The sequence below is a fragment of the Pezoporus flaviventris genome, unplaced genomic scaffold, assembly GCF_033815535.1.
Source record: "Pezoporus flaviventris isolate CSIRO_AGI_PZ_B2104156 unplaced genomic scaffold, CSIRO_AGI_Pfla_v1 ptg000213l, whole genome shotgun sequence".
Lineage (NCBI taxonomy): Eukaryota > Metazoa > Chordata > Aves > Psittaciformes > Psittacidae > Pezoporus > Pezoporus flaviventris.
Window position 1 is genome coordinate 3,995,789 of NW_026892761.1, and position 14,880 is coordinate 4,010,668.

At 41.9% G+C, this 14,880-nt stretch overlaps 1 protein-coding gene across 6 annotated transcripts in view; it reads left to right on the forward strand.

Moving 5' to 3' along the window:
- Window positions 1-14,880, forward strand: part of PHF20 (PHD finger protein 20) — a 47,557-nt gene that overhangs the window by 17,135 nt on the left and 15,542 nt on the right. For 2 of the 6 annotated variants that reach the window (XM_061441719.1, XM_061441718.1), the window contains 3 exons: window positions 223-393; window positions 5,522-5,800; window positions 11,833-12,009. In XM_061441719.1, coding sequence (XP_061297703.1) covers window positions 223-393; window positions 5,522-5,800; window positions 11,833-12,009 — 627 coding nt within the window. The remainder of the gene's footprint in view (window positions 1-222; window positions 394-5,521; window positions 5,801-11,832; window positions 12,010-14,880) is intronic. The other 4 variants (XM_061441720.1, XM_061441721.1, XM_061441722.1 and 1 more) reach the window with 2 other exon arrangements.

Genomic DNA, 14,880 nt, shown 5'->3' on the forward strand with positions numbered 1-14,880 from the left:
GCCATCAAGAGTAAGCCTGTGTGTTTCTAAGGAGCTCTACATTTAGAGGGTTGCTACAAGTAGCTGTGCTGTTAAAAACTCATTTTGTGTTAATACAACAGCAAGCATCGGAGCGTGGATGGCTGTTTGTCTCCACTGTAACGTGATGAACACATACATCAGTGTTCCGAAATACGCCTTTGTGTGTGTTGTACTCAGTGAAATGTTTCTCTTCCATTCTAGTCCAGTTAGAAATTCCTGTTGAGTCTGACCAAAGTTTCAGTGAACAAGGATCTCCTGGAAACACATCACATACCACAGCACCCAGCACAGATGCCAGTTTACAGGAAGAGAAGGCTGGAGACACCGAGTCTTCCTCTGTAACTGTAACTCAAGAACCTTCTCCTGCTCCAGGTTCAATTTTGCTTTCATATTTAATATTAATGCATTTCTTAAGGCAGCTGCTGCCAGGTGTTTTGTGCTTGTACAAGTGTCACTAACAAAAATGTGCATTACTGCAATGGTAACCATGGGGGAAAATGCTTATTTTTCTTCCCTATGTTCTCAGTTTTGATCTTAAGCTCTGGCGTTTGATGGTGATCTTTCAAAAAGTAGAAATCATAATTTTTAAATGGGTGGAATATTTTTAGCATGTGAATGATGAAATTAACAAACTCTTGGTTTCAGGTTATAATTCAATGTTTGTCATTCTGGATTAAGTTGGACTAACATCTTAAAAGAGCAGCTTCTTCTGTCATTTCTGTGCTGCACGTGTGTGGAAGCATTAATGCTTGGTAATCCTGATTGTGTATTTCTATATTCTCACGTTTTGGCTTCTGTTATACTTCAGCCTTAGACTATTCAGAGGTTTTAGTGCAAATTTGTGAAATGGTTCAATCACTGCAGTATCTGACTTAGTAATGTGTATAATTCTGTTTTCCCTTAGCTGGGGTGTGTACTTACCTTGCTTTTTCAGATTGAAATTTCCTGTACAGATAGTAACAATGCCAAAACATAGTGCTGTCCTGTGATTATTTCTTGGAACTTCAACACTTGTATCTGCAGCTAACTGGGGAAACCTGAACTACAAACTCCCTGGTTTATGCTTTATCAAAGAAGCTTAGTTTTAAGCGGAGCAGCACATTTAGAGGCGTGTACCATTGCTCAGCATTGCTAATCTGTGTGTGCTGGCTGTCATCATGTTGTTTGGTTATTCCAAATTTGCCCTCCTGCTTGCACGTGCTTTCACCCACTCTTGTGTAGTTGTACAAATAAAACACCCTCTCTCTCTTTGCCATTGATGTGTACCTTCTGTGCAGGAGGGAATTTGCCTCTTCTCCTTTGCTTAGGTTGGATGGAATGGTCTCATATTTACAGCTTGAAGCTATGTTGATCTTGCCTGTCCTTCCTAAGCAGACTGGTGAAATATCCTCCTGTATTTTAACTATGGTATGTTCAGAGCCTTTTCAGTTGGAGTGTGTTGGGGCCATGCCTTTCCTTCCCTGTGTTCTGGCAGTGAGTTCAGAAGATACAGAGTGGCTGCAGTAGCTTTTTGCTAGTCAGGCTGCTGCACTCTTGTCAGTCTGTAAAGTACTTCTGGGTTTACCTTTTTTAACTGATGGGCTGTCGCTTGTTTTGGCTCATGAAGGCAAAATCACTGGGTGGTTATTCCTGAGCAGAACGTTAATGTCTCCCAATAGCAAGGAAATGACATTACTCTCTGTAATGAGTACATGATTCTTGACTCTGTTGGAATCTTGTGCTTCAGGCAAGCAGAAAGAGTGGTTGGTGGCTGTTGTGACTCAAGCCGTTGGCATGTGAGGTGTGCAGGTACAGGTCTGACTCCAGACAGGTACAGTGAACTGAACTGCTTTGAGGTGAACTGTGCAGGACTTGCACCTTAGGCACAGCTCTTATAAAGAGCAGGAGATTGTAGCAGTTCTGAAGATTGAAAGAATATTGAGTGTGTCTGAAAATACTCCCTTTTGAGACAAGCTATATAATAGAAGAGAAGGAATGGCAAAGCTCTCCACAGCAGTGAAGAGCCACCTTTTGGGTATGCCTTATGGAGAAAACCAGCCTGATATAAAACTTCAGTGACTCACAGCATTTCTTAAAGCAAGGTTGTTCTGGTTGACAGGCATTTAGCCTTTTGGTTTGTAAATTCCAGCAGATTTTCAGCTTGAAGCGTAGCATTTTTAAGATGACACTTATCTTTGTGTAAGCTTTTGAAGGTACTCCTTGAGCTGCAGATTGACAAAGCACAGCTTCCATAAGGTCTGAGAATGTGGGGAGTGGTGAATCTTGGTTTTTCTGTATTAACAGTGTAGAAAAACTGTGTTAATGATCACAGATGTTCTTCTAAGCAGTTAATGCTGTGTCAAGAAAGCATCTGTTGCCGTTGCCTTTGTAAAATAATCCAGAAGTCATCATGGAATAGTCTCAAAAATAAGGTTGATCTTACTTGGGTGTAATCACAAAGCTTTGGGGTTAGTGATCAAATACCATGAAAAAATGCCTCCTGTAAGGACATCTGGTTTCTAACTTAAGTTGAGCTTGTCTGTATGTGGAGGTCCCTTGTGGATTCAGAAGCTTCGCATGGTGATATTTTACTGTAAACTAACTGCTTGACGTGGTTATAGCTCAAACCTTGCTAGTACGGCACGATGAGAAGCAAGAGGCTTCTTTGAACACAGAAGAGATGGGGTTTTTTTTCTCCTTTGATGCTTGTTTGACCTTGAGTCTCTGTACTTAATATTGTAATGCGTAATTGACTGCCAAGTGAGGAGTTTTCATTTGGGTTATAAACATGGAAGGAAGAAGAGGTGGTAGGTCTATCATTAACTTTATATTCGGAGAAAACACCCACCAAGCTCCTCTGGAAAGGGAAGTGACTGAAAATCTGAAGCTAATACAGCAAAACTTTCTCCCCATAGAAACCAGTTTTAGTAGCATGTGTTGTGAGCAGAAATTATGTACACGTGCAGGGGTGGAAGTCCCCCCTTTGGATGTTGGTGTAGTGAGTTGGCCTCAGAGCATGGGCTGGGAGCACAGCCTCTTCAGAGCCTCTCCTTGGAGCTTTCTGCTGTGTCCTGGCAGCAGGAAGCTCTGTTGTGCTGCTTGTAAAGGAGGAAGATGCCCCCAAATGTGTGGTGATGGTAATAACTAAAGCTTTGCTTCAGACTGTGGGATTGTGTTTTTGTTACTCTGGATAGATGCTTTTGTATGTTGCAATAAGCTTTTGTCTGCTTTGCTTCCCTCTACCCCATATATTGTTACCTCTGTTTCTAAACTTCAGCTAAGGTGATCTTGTGCTCTTCTTCCAGCTGTAGCTTATCAGTTAGAAGCCATTCCCTGTATCTTCTCTGGAATTTGTCCATCAATGGAAGGGACTTGTTCCGAGCTTGGATACAGGGTCTCACAATAGTTGTATGATGCTGTAATGGGTTTCCTCGTTATCTTTGTCATATTTTTTGGCTAAAAGGTCTTTGGACCCCATTACCCAGTTCCGTTGCAGTGAAGTTTTCCAATCTTTTCCAGTCTTCACGTTAGTTATTAAATAGAAACAAGTTCTCTCTCACTGTCCTGAATCCTGGTTTTTAGCTTTATGGGCAGGAGAGCCTTCCTGAATTACCTTCACTAAACCCCAGGGCCACTTCACTTGACCATTCCTGAAACACTCTCTCATTCTTCAGAAATGCAACTTTTGATGGTATACGATGTGTTTCAATTTTGGTATTGGCAAACTTTGTCATTGAGCAGATGTGGCCCTGTTGTCTGGCTTTGTTGCAGTCTTTGACCATAATTGCTTGAGGCAGCATCCCTGTCAGCATGTTCTTAATATGGCTATGCCAAAATGTCTTTCACCTTGTTGTTACCTTTGTGAAACACCCAAGAGCAATGTCTTCATTTTTACTGTTTTCTTCTCAAAATTAACTGAATGTTCTTTTTTAACCAGTCTGTGCATATGACTTGTTAATCCTTCCCTGTACATCAGCCTCCACAGTACCATTGCTTGTTTTTGCTCTACGAATGACTTCAAGTGTTGCTTCGTTGTCATAACACAGTACTTAAAAGCTGAGTGTGCTTCAGATACTGCTGTCTAGGATGCTCTTCTTCCCTGTGATTTAACCTTTAAGTATGCAGCTCAGTAACACCATTTTTGTTGCTGCATGCTGAAAACTTCTGACCAAGCTGTGCTGTTCTTAACACCAAGATCGTGTTGACATTACCTTTAGCATTCCCATTCAATGCATTCCTGCACATGTGCACATGTGGAAAGTCTTCCTCTTCACTTACTCTTGTTTGTGATGTTTCTGGGTCCTTCTGTGTTCCTTCTTTGCACATGTTTCTGATAGAATGTCTTAATTCATGTGCCGCATACCTTCGGTTTTGCATCACTGTTGCTCGGTTTGGGTTTTAGCTTTAAGCAGTCCTCAAAGCTTGAAAATGCTTGTCAACATGGAAATAATATTTGAGTACTGGCAAAACAAATGGACAACTCATACTTGAAAGCTGGTTTATAAGAAATGACACCTCCTTTCCGTTGTCTGTAGTTGGTGAGGAACTTTTTGATGCTGTGTGTATTAGTGATGGATGATTGCCTGGATCTCTGTATATTTCTGTGTTTCCAAACAGCTACCTCTCCTCTGTTGTATTAGGCTCAGATACTGGTGACAGTTCTGATGTAGTTCAGAGTGGGATTTTATTATGCATTTCTTGGCAAAAGCACGAATGAAAAGTTTCTGAAGTGCTGGAAAAGAAGTAAGATTTCGCCCGGTTACGTTTAGGTACAGGCCTGGCTTGCGCAGCAGTGCTCGGTACACCAGGCACCTGGAAGTGTTCTTCAGTTTGCTGCTTTTTTTTGAGAAACCAGCTGCAGCTCATCGGGGACATTTTGGAACAGATGCAGGCAATTTTCCTGTTCCTCAGTTTCAGTCTTCAGTTGCTGCTTGAAAATTGAAATAAAACTTCAGTTTTCGTTGAGAAATGCAGTTGTGACATACTGCTTCCGTTGTTCTTGGGAGTAACCAGGCTTGGGTGGTAGGAGAAGGAAAGCAAATAGCAGAATACTTGTGAACAAAGAAGCAGAACTGTTTTCCTTGGAAAGCTCTTTCACCAAAGATGTGAGCAGTTATAAACAATTAAATGCATGCTTGATAGGACATAACCTTCAGCATTCTGACTAAAGGCACAATCTCTGTGTAATTCAGTTTCATATCTGTGTTAGCACTATATTACAGTGACATTAGCAGTTGGGCAAGGGACTCATGGAAGCAAAATACCATTTTCCAACAGTAACTCATTGATAAAAGCACTGCTGTTATAAGGGTTTTTAAGAGCACAGTAGGGCAGAGTTTTCCCTCCAAAGCTATTGAGCTTAAAGGCAGATACAGCATTAAAACTTCATTTTTAGCATTTTGTGGCTAACATGTTTTAATGCATGCCCATTTCTTAACCTTTTTTTTTTTTGTTAAGTTTAGGAAACCATTTGATAAATATAGCAAATGCATGGGGGAATTTATCTGTTTTGTTCTTACAGTAACAAAACCTTGTAGGAGAACAGATTTTCTTGCATCAAAAAAACCTGCAACTCTTGATCAAGATCACAAGTTTAGATGCAAGTTCTTGGACTGTTCAAAATCCTTCCGCAAAGCCAAGTTATTGCATTATCACATGAAATACTTTCATGGAGTGGAGAAGGCTGCAGAATCACAGCAGAACCCTGTAAAAAGAAATATTCAAACCAGAGCTTCTTTGGCTTCTGAAAAAGCTAATCAAGAAAGGTCAAAAAGAGGACGGAGCGCGGCTGGTTCATTGTGTAAGTATGTTGCTGATCTCTTCCTTTTTTCAAACAGCAGCAGTAGGCAGGACAAGCAGGAAGGAGCAGAAATTTGGGGCTGACGGAGTCTCTTTAGGGCTACATCTTAGCATCTTTGTGGAGAAGCAGCATGATACCTGTAAACATGTTTCAGAATAGATAAAGCTGAAGAAGTTCCCTCATTTAGAAATATAGCTCATGTTCTGCAGTGACCAAACTATGCAGCTTCTCTTATTCCTTTGTAACAACTCACTGTTCTGTTATTAAGGTAGTGATGTGAGTAACTCCAGTTCTCTCCTATTTCTCACTTAGTCTTCACATTTCATAGTCTGACTTGAAGAGTATACTTGACTAGAAACCCATTGCCAGTTTCTGCAGTATTTACCATTTTCATTGCTAGAGCTGTGGGGGAAGAAGGTCCTAGTGTTAAACAAACGTAATTGCTACAGCTGTACTTGGAAAAGATCCTCACACAACTCATGGGTGGTGGAAATGGATAAAAACATAATGGTTAGGGAAAAAATCAGTGCTTAAGATCTAACTGCTTTGCAGTGTTTGGGAATCATGCTAACTTCTGTTTCAACATCTCATTCTCCACAGTGCTTTTCTTCCTGGTGTCCTGTGTAACATCAGAGTGGCAGTGCAGGTCTAGTTTTGAGCTGCGGGGTGGTGTTGATAACCTGTCTAGACTTTGTTCTTGTGGACTCACTTGTCTTTGTACTGCAGGTCCATAAAAATTGACATCTCTTGTCTTCTGATTGAGCCTGTTTTATCAAACCCAACTGCCTCTTTGCTCGGTTCCCTGGTGTGTTTTGTCTTTGCTTTTGATGTTTCATTAATATCCTGTTTGAGAATTTCAAAGTCTTGCAAGTTCACTGAGCTACAGGTCACTACAGCAGAATGTATCTGGCTTTGCTTTGCGTCATGTCTGCTTTTCCTAACGTGTCCAGCAAATGTTTTCTCATTTGAGATGCTACTGCCTGTTCCTAACAAGATAGCACACTACTACTGCACGTAAACGCCTAGACCCCAACTACATCTGTAACTTCAGTAAGGCAAAAGCATAAGATTTGACTGGGCAGAGGAAGGTTGTTCTTCACGTGTTAGGATGTGCCAGCTTGTGTGTATTATGCTTTGCATGCAGCTTAGGTGAAACTGAAGTGCTGCTCTGACAAACACATGTGAGATGACTGCTTTGAGGAATGGCTGCTAACAACTGCACAGTGATCAGAATGGGCTTCTTGCATGCTGTGCTTTTCCATAGACTTCTGCTCTGTGTCACTGCATAGTTATTTTGGTTTGAGAAGTTGTTCTGTGATTGTCTTGAATGAAGTAATGAGTCACTCAAGGTCTTGGGCCTTTCATTTATCCGTTCCCTCAAGTGCACACTGGTTTGATGTAATGGTTTTGGCTGCACTGGCAGGTAATTCTTGATGGTGTTGAGTTGTAACCTTATTCTAAGCATCCACCCCTTTCATTCCCTACTTGTGGATAGCACGTTTAATCTGGATTGTTTTGATGATCTAAAGCATATCCCTGTAAATAGCCCTTGGGTTGTGCTGGCTATTGAACAGTGTGTCAAGGTAGAAGGTGGACCGTAAAGTTCTCAAGTCTCCTTCACTGTCAAAGCCTGCTACTGGAACTGCAGTAAGGTTTTCTTCACCAAGAAAGAGTAATGTCATTATATATCAGTCATATGTCTGATGCTGAATGCTATTTAGGGTTTAACTCAGTATGTTCTCAATTCCTCTAAATGGTGGTGTGGAGGTACTGCACATTCTAAAGTAGAGCTAATGGGGTTTATAAGGTCAGGCTGTTGGATTTTGTGTTCTGTTCTCCTGTCCTTTTGCAGCCATCTCTTCTGTTCTTAATGGTGTCTATGTATAGGAAGACAGCCAGCTGAGCAAGGCTTTCTACACGTCTCTTGTTAAAAAGGCTTTTTGGATGTATTGCCTGGTGAGAGTGGAGGCTTTTGAATACATCATTAAGCATGGTACATCTTTACAGTCTTTGTGAGCAAAGATTCTTCTGCTCAAAGTGAATATATTTAAGTCATTTAACCGTTTGGTACAAATTTCCCTTTCTTGTATTTCATTATATAAGTTAATGCAGTGCTTAAGAAAAGCTGGCAGTTTCTAACAGGTAAAACTCTAGAAATGATGGGTCTTTTTATTCCATAAGCCTGGAGATAGTCTTGATTTAGAAGCTTTATCACACTTAAGGCCTCATCTCAAAAGTTTCATTTTGGTGTTCTGCAGCTCCTTACTGTTTCTGCTACACATGAAATAAATAAATGGTGGAGGTGGACTGTTGGCTAGATTGAAAGTGAAAATACTTATTGTTCCTGAAGTAATGGCTGTAATTACTGTCATTAGGAGATGATGTAATAATATTCAGAACAGCAGCAAAACCTTTTTCTTGTAGTGCTTAAAATCAGAATTTCAGCACATAGGAATGAAGACGGATGTACAGTTCTGAAATCTGAATGGCAACTTATGCCAGGCTTCAGCCTGGAGAAGAGAAGGCTCTGGGGAGACCCTATAACCATGTAGTAGTGCTAGTTTTGAGACTTTAAAAGTGCTGTGGTATTAGGCTGCAGTTGTGGTGTGTAGGTATAGAATGACAGCCTCAGCCTGGCAAGCTGCTGCCCGGCTTGGCTCTGTTGTTCTTTCCATGAGGGAGAAGAGAAAGCAACAGACCTTGATTTGTAGTTCAGAGACTGTAGAAAATCTGTTTTACTGAAGAGTCCTTAGAATTAAAGAGAAACAAAACTGATTTTGTCAGTGGGCTTACATTTCTGTGTATGACCTCATTGATAAAAGTTCTGCCTACTCAAAGTTGGTCACAGTATGTCAAGTTAATGTGTAAGTGTCGTAATGCCAGGAATACTCTTAAAGAATAAAGGGATCTTTGTCTTGTGTGACTGATGAGATTGTACCTGTGCTTGTATAGGAAGCAGGCTGGCAAACTTGCAGGTTAAACATCTAAGATGTCCAGTTGTCAGCTGATAGCTGTTAACTTGTGAACCTCTGACGTGTGTTAGTGGTTTGCAGGGTGATCCTTTGAGGGGGTTCCTTGTTTCCTCTTAAGATTGGCTGAGGGAGGCCTCTGCTGGGCTTGGAATGTGCATGGGTGACCTCCGAACACAGAGTGTCTCACTGGAGTAGGGGAAGCTCTGCATTCACACCCACAGTGTTCTGCAGGATTACTGATGGTCTTTGTAGCTTATCTTGAGAAGGCTGCATTTAGTTTGTGGAGGGTGGCTGTGCGAAACGCTTCAGCTGTAAGTCAGGATGATGTGTGGTCTTTCAGTCTTAAAAATACCAGTGGATATTCTCAGCGAATGATCTCACAGCTGTGGATGGTGAATATTGCCTAATTCACAGCACTGGGGAATTCAGTCTCTGCTTCCTGTGAAAGCTGCATTATCTTCTGAACTGCAGGGTCTTAAAAGATACGACATATTCTTGGGAAACATCTCCTTAAAACCCAGTCTTGCCAAGCTAAAAAACCCTTATGGACACAAAATGTGGGTTTGTTCTACCAAGAGTCTGCATCTACAGATCTCAGCCTATGAGAAGCCTGTGCTCTTTGAAAGACTGGTGAGCTCAAGGTGGTTGTGGGGTTCCTCGGATGCTAATTCATGAAACTGGGAGAAGGGGAACCTGAGAGGCCTAAATGAACCTTGTCTGGTTTTTGTACTGTAATTTTGGGGTTCCCTGAGGTAATGTTCTGTAAATAGTTTTGGAACTATGCACAATGGTAGATAATCAGGAAAGCCTGAGAAAGGCTTCTTTACCCGACTTCTCACGCTGTACTGCTGCAAACAGTTTGCATTTCGGAAGGTTTGCTAGGACACTGGGATTCCCAAACAGCCTATGCAGTATCTTAATCTGAATTTTCAGCTACCATGCGCCACAGGAAGAAGTTCTGTCTGTCTGAACTGATGCTGTCTTGTTCAACCCACGAGCTGTGGAAGTTCTCAGAGGAGCAGATCCTGTTAGCAAGAAGTCCTACAAAAATAGACCCATATTTTAAATAAAAAGGACATGGAACTGTTGGAACAAGTCCAGAGGAGGCCACGAGGATGATCAGGGACTGAAGCACCTCCCATATGAAGACAGGCTGAGAAAGTTGGGGCTGTTCAGCCTTGAGAAGGCTGCGTGGAGACCTCAGAGCAGCCTTCCAGTATCTGAAGGGGGGCTCTAGGGCTGCTGGGGAGGGACTCTTCATTAGGGACTGTAGTGACAGGACAAGGGGTAATGGGTTAAAACTTAAACAGGGGAAGTTTAGATTGGATATAAGGAAGAAATTCTTTCCTGTGAGGGTGGTGAGGCACTGGAATGGGTTGCCCAGGGAGGTTGTGAATGCTCCATCCCTGGTGGTGTTCAGGGCCAGGTTGGACAGAGCCTTGGGTGAGATGGTTTAGTGTGAGGTGTCCCTGCCCATGGCAGGGGGGTTGGAACTGGTTGTTAAGGTCCTTTCCAACCCTAACGATTCTATGATTCTATGATTCTAAAACCAACAAAAGAAAAACCTTTATATACTTACTCCTGCAAGAGGAGAACTTAGTCCTGTTGAAAACAGAAGGCCACACGCACACTGCAGTATCTTATCAAGGAGTATCTTCTGGTTTTGATACTTGTGGGGAAAACATGCAGCTATTACAGTTCTGCAGCTCTTGAGGTAAATAAGAACATAGGGAAAAGCAACTGTTTGTTGCCTGACTGGATAAAAGGTGCCTTTGAGACAGTCTTGCATGGAAATTTGGAGTTCAGTCAAATTTCTGTCTTGTGGCTGCTCTTAAGCCCTATGGCAGGTGACCAGAAGGTAACAGGTTGGTTACAGAAATAGTTAGGAAGCTCCTATACTTTTGTTTTTCCATAAGTTCTAATGCAGCATCAGAGGGAGAGGACCAGGTGAGAATGGCCCTGATGGCCTCCAGCTCTTGGAGTTTTCTTTGCCTGAAGACATCCACTTTATTCTGAAAGCTCCGTAATGACATGTTTTAGTGTGCCTTGTAGCTTCAAGTTGAAATGTTGGCCAGGGCAGAGCACTTGATGCCAGTTCTTCTCCTAAGTATGCTCTCTTGGGCTCTTCTCTCTGTTTTCAGTCGTTTTCAGGTACTGCTCAGAATTATTTAGAGGTGTCCAGGTGAAAATCCACCTGGCACGTAAGTCTTCAGACAAGAAGGACGTTGTCTTTCATATCCACTGAACCTCTGAGATGCTTATGGTGATAGAATGGGATGTTCTTGATGAAAGTCAGCAAGTTGTCACCGTGGCTGCTGGCTCTCATTGACCAAAATGCTTAATGTCACACTCCATGGTGGCGGTGTGTTTGTCTCGTTTAGCTTGGCTGTCCTAAATGCCATACAGCCTTAGCTTTTGTCAGCTTCACCTTTCCTTTTCCATGTCCAGGAGCCTTTCAGTAGGAGTTGCTAGCTGTAGTTAGGCGATAGGAACTGTTTGCCTTGACTTAAAGTAAGTGGAATATCAGCTAAAGCCATGTTTGTATCTTGTGATTTTTATGAGTTTTAGGTAGTGATTCTGGATTCTTGCTTGTTTCAGTGCTGTGGATTTTAAAGCTGCCCTTCCTTAGATGTGCAGAGCTTTATACCGCTTCTGCGTGTCTCATTACAAAGCATGCCTTTGAGAACAGGCTTTGATTCCTCTAATTAAATCAACAGGGCTTCTTTTCTTTTAAAGAAACTGATAACAAAATTGCCTGACCCATATCTCTGCTGAACTGAGCTGTTTCTCTTTCCATCTTTCTTCAAAGCTGCAGTGTTCCTGGAAGAGTAGAGCTTTGTGGAGTGCATTTGCATGCTCTGTTTCTTTTTTTTTGTGGAAAAATTCCCAAACCAACACAAGCAGTCCAAGTTTTAGCCTTTACATCAGCTTTGGATTGCAAGTTGAGCAATCCAAATGCTCCGAAATGCTCCCCATGGACTGTGAGAGCTACTGCTGGTAAAGTAGACTGGCATCTTGAAGGTGTTTAAAGCTTGGACTTGGTCTTTATTCTCTTTGTAGATGCTCCTTTACACATAGCCCTAAGGAGTACCCAATATAGAGGTGACAAAGTAGAAAGGAGAAGAGCTTCAACTCCTGTAAGTGCATTAAATAGGCACCGACACTCTCTTAGAGAACAAACCAAGAACCACGGAGTGAGATCGCTGCGGAAGCCTCAAGAAAAGAGAGTTGGAACTGGTATGCTTTTTAGTCTGACCTGAGAGAGTTAAACTTGGAGAAGTCTTGGAAAGGTTTTAAAACACTGTAAGGATCTGGTAATACTGATAGCAAATGTTCTGTTTGCTTTCTTCCAGAGAGTCTAATTTTTAATGAGTGTACAGGGTAAAATGTAAGCGGTGTTTTGCCACTTCTTTGCTGTAGTTTCAAACGAAGAATCCATGTAGGGAATTCTCTGAATTTTTCTTGCTGTATGCATTGGGATTTATTATTCCCAGGCAGTGGGTAATAAGGTGTAAAAGTACTAAAGTATTTAAGGGCATGAAAGATGCTTGCTTATTTGACAAGTCTTAATTCTGTTAAACTCTTGGTTGTCCAAAGCATTAAATATTGGAAGTGTCCTGAACTTGTTGAGATACTTAAACGTAATAGAACAGAGGGGGGAGCAGGAGCAGGATGATCCAGTTTTTTCTTCTGTAGTTTCGGGCTTTTTATAATATTTGACTACTTCTGATAGTCAAAACTTACTGAGTATCTCTGAAGATCTTTGCTTCATGACTTTATTCAGTGGTATAGTTTATACTGGAATCTACTATAGTGTAGGTGGGTAACAGCCATAATGGGGCAGGGTGTGTGTAGGTATACGTACACATGCGCATATATACAAGTAATACATATATTTAAATACCTATTTACAAATAATACATAGAAAACTTTTCAGCATACTTCCAGACTTACTGCATCACCACTTTCCTTTGGATATGTGGTGAGAATTGAGTCACAGTGACGAGGAAAACACAAAAATATCTGAGCTTAGGCTTATTCTATCTGTAACAGGCGATTGTTGTTCTAAAGATAGTCTTGAGAGGATCACCTCTTACCTGTTGCTCTGTTGTTCTGTTGGTCATAGTGGTCAGTCAGTGCTCACCACCTCTCTCTATTCTTGGGCATCCTTTGCTGCCTTCCCTTGTAGGAAGGTCTGAATGAGATCCATTAGTGTCTCCTCATTGGGCTGATGCAGTGGGATGTTTATGGAATCATAGAAAGAGTTGGAAAGGACCTTAAGATCATCTAGTTCCAACCCCCCTGCCATGGGCAAGGACACCTCACACCTCTCAACTCACACTTTCTTGAGAGGATGACATATAAAGATGAGAACACACTTTTATAGTGCTGTTGGAGGATGTGACCGAGTACTCATCCTAGTCTTCATTACTCTGCCATTCAAGGAGGTCAGGAGGACTTAGGTCTCTTTCTGGTTTTGCCAAAAAACCCTTTTTAAAAACGTAGTTGTTTTGTGATGACTTTTTAGGATGATACAAGGCAGTTCACCTTTCTCTTTGACCACGTGGAACTGCGAAGATGCTTCTAACCTGGCCAGCCTCCTTACCTGGTCTTCTTTCAGTGAGAATTCATTAGACTTCAGAATGCTTGCAAGAAGCAACTCGAGTCAGAAAGCTTATTCAGGGCAGGGGGTTTTGGAAGGTCCCTTTTAGAAGACTCATTCTTTGTGGATTTATTAAGGAAACGTGCATTAGCTGTGTTGTGCAGTTAAGGTAACAGCTGTACACAGAAATTTGCAAATAATGGGATTTTTCTAGATTTTTAGACATACCAGCAAGCTCAAGGGAGAAAAGTGTGGAACAAAGTGACAGGTTTTTGTCATATTTATCACAGATATGTTGATTGTGACTGAAATAGCATACTCTGCTCTCAGATATCTTAAACCAAATGTTCTGACCATGCAAATCTCAGTTTCCAAATGCAAAGATGCAAAATTTTCATGCTTATGTTGACTTCAGTTATTCTCTCTGTACCCTTCTGGAAGAATAAAATGGCAGAATTTACTTGCATCCCTGTGTGCAGGGAGCAGGAAATGGTACCCAGAGGATCCTGATCACTGGAGGACTGGGAAATGAGGACAAAGGAAAGAAAGAAGTTGGAGGTTCTGTGCTGAGACTTAAATATGAACCTCTTTCCCCTCCAAATGGTCACGGAGGGGGGATGAAGCTTGTCTTTTGTGCTGCCTGTCGTGTTGCCTTTGAAGGGCACGTAATTGGTAGGGCAGGTTGCCAGCAGTGCCAGCAGTTGATGCGGCTGCTGGCAATGCAGCTTTAGCAGCCATCACTAATGACAGCAAAGAGGAGTGCAAGTGGCAAAGTAGCAGGAGATGTTCAAGGACTAAGAGGGTGGGGAGGTACAGAGCTGAAGCCTCTCACAAGGAGGAGCTCATTGCACATCTCCTGTATGCTCATCCCAGCTGGGGAAATATGACTGAGACTGCCAGTTTCTCAGAATGAGCTGTTTGTACTAGAAATACGTAGCCTGAGGTGGTGAACTGGGGAGTTAAATACCGGTGTGTATGAAAGAGGCTAACATAATACACTGGTATTGCTGGTTTGCTTCGTGAGTGACCACCTAGGGTTCTTAAGTGTGTTCTGTAGGAGAAGCTTTCCTATAATACAGTGTTGTTAGGTGCTTATTCTGGTACCAATAATCAGAAAATGAAATAGGTCTCTGAATGGGATGGTGAGCGGCTTAGTGAGCCAAGCACTCTGCGAGCACAGCTCTTTTGAGATGCAAGGCATCCTTCCATAATAGATTTGATGATTGCATCTGCAGCCTCTGCTGAGTCAGAATAATTTAAGGAAGCACGTAAGTATCTACAGATTCTGCTGTAGAGACTTAAATCTGAAAGACAGGAGTTGTGAACAAACACTAGGATATAGAAAACAAGGGTTTATGTGCACGTCACCTCCCAGCAGGCATATACTTGATGGCGAGGGCTCTGGAAGCATGCTTTGAGTTTGGACTTGATTGAAACGTATTGCCCAATCATTTAAAAATTATAGGGTGTTTTATTCCCATAAAAGTAGGATGGAGAACAGATGA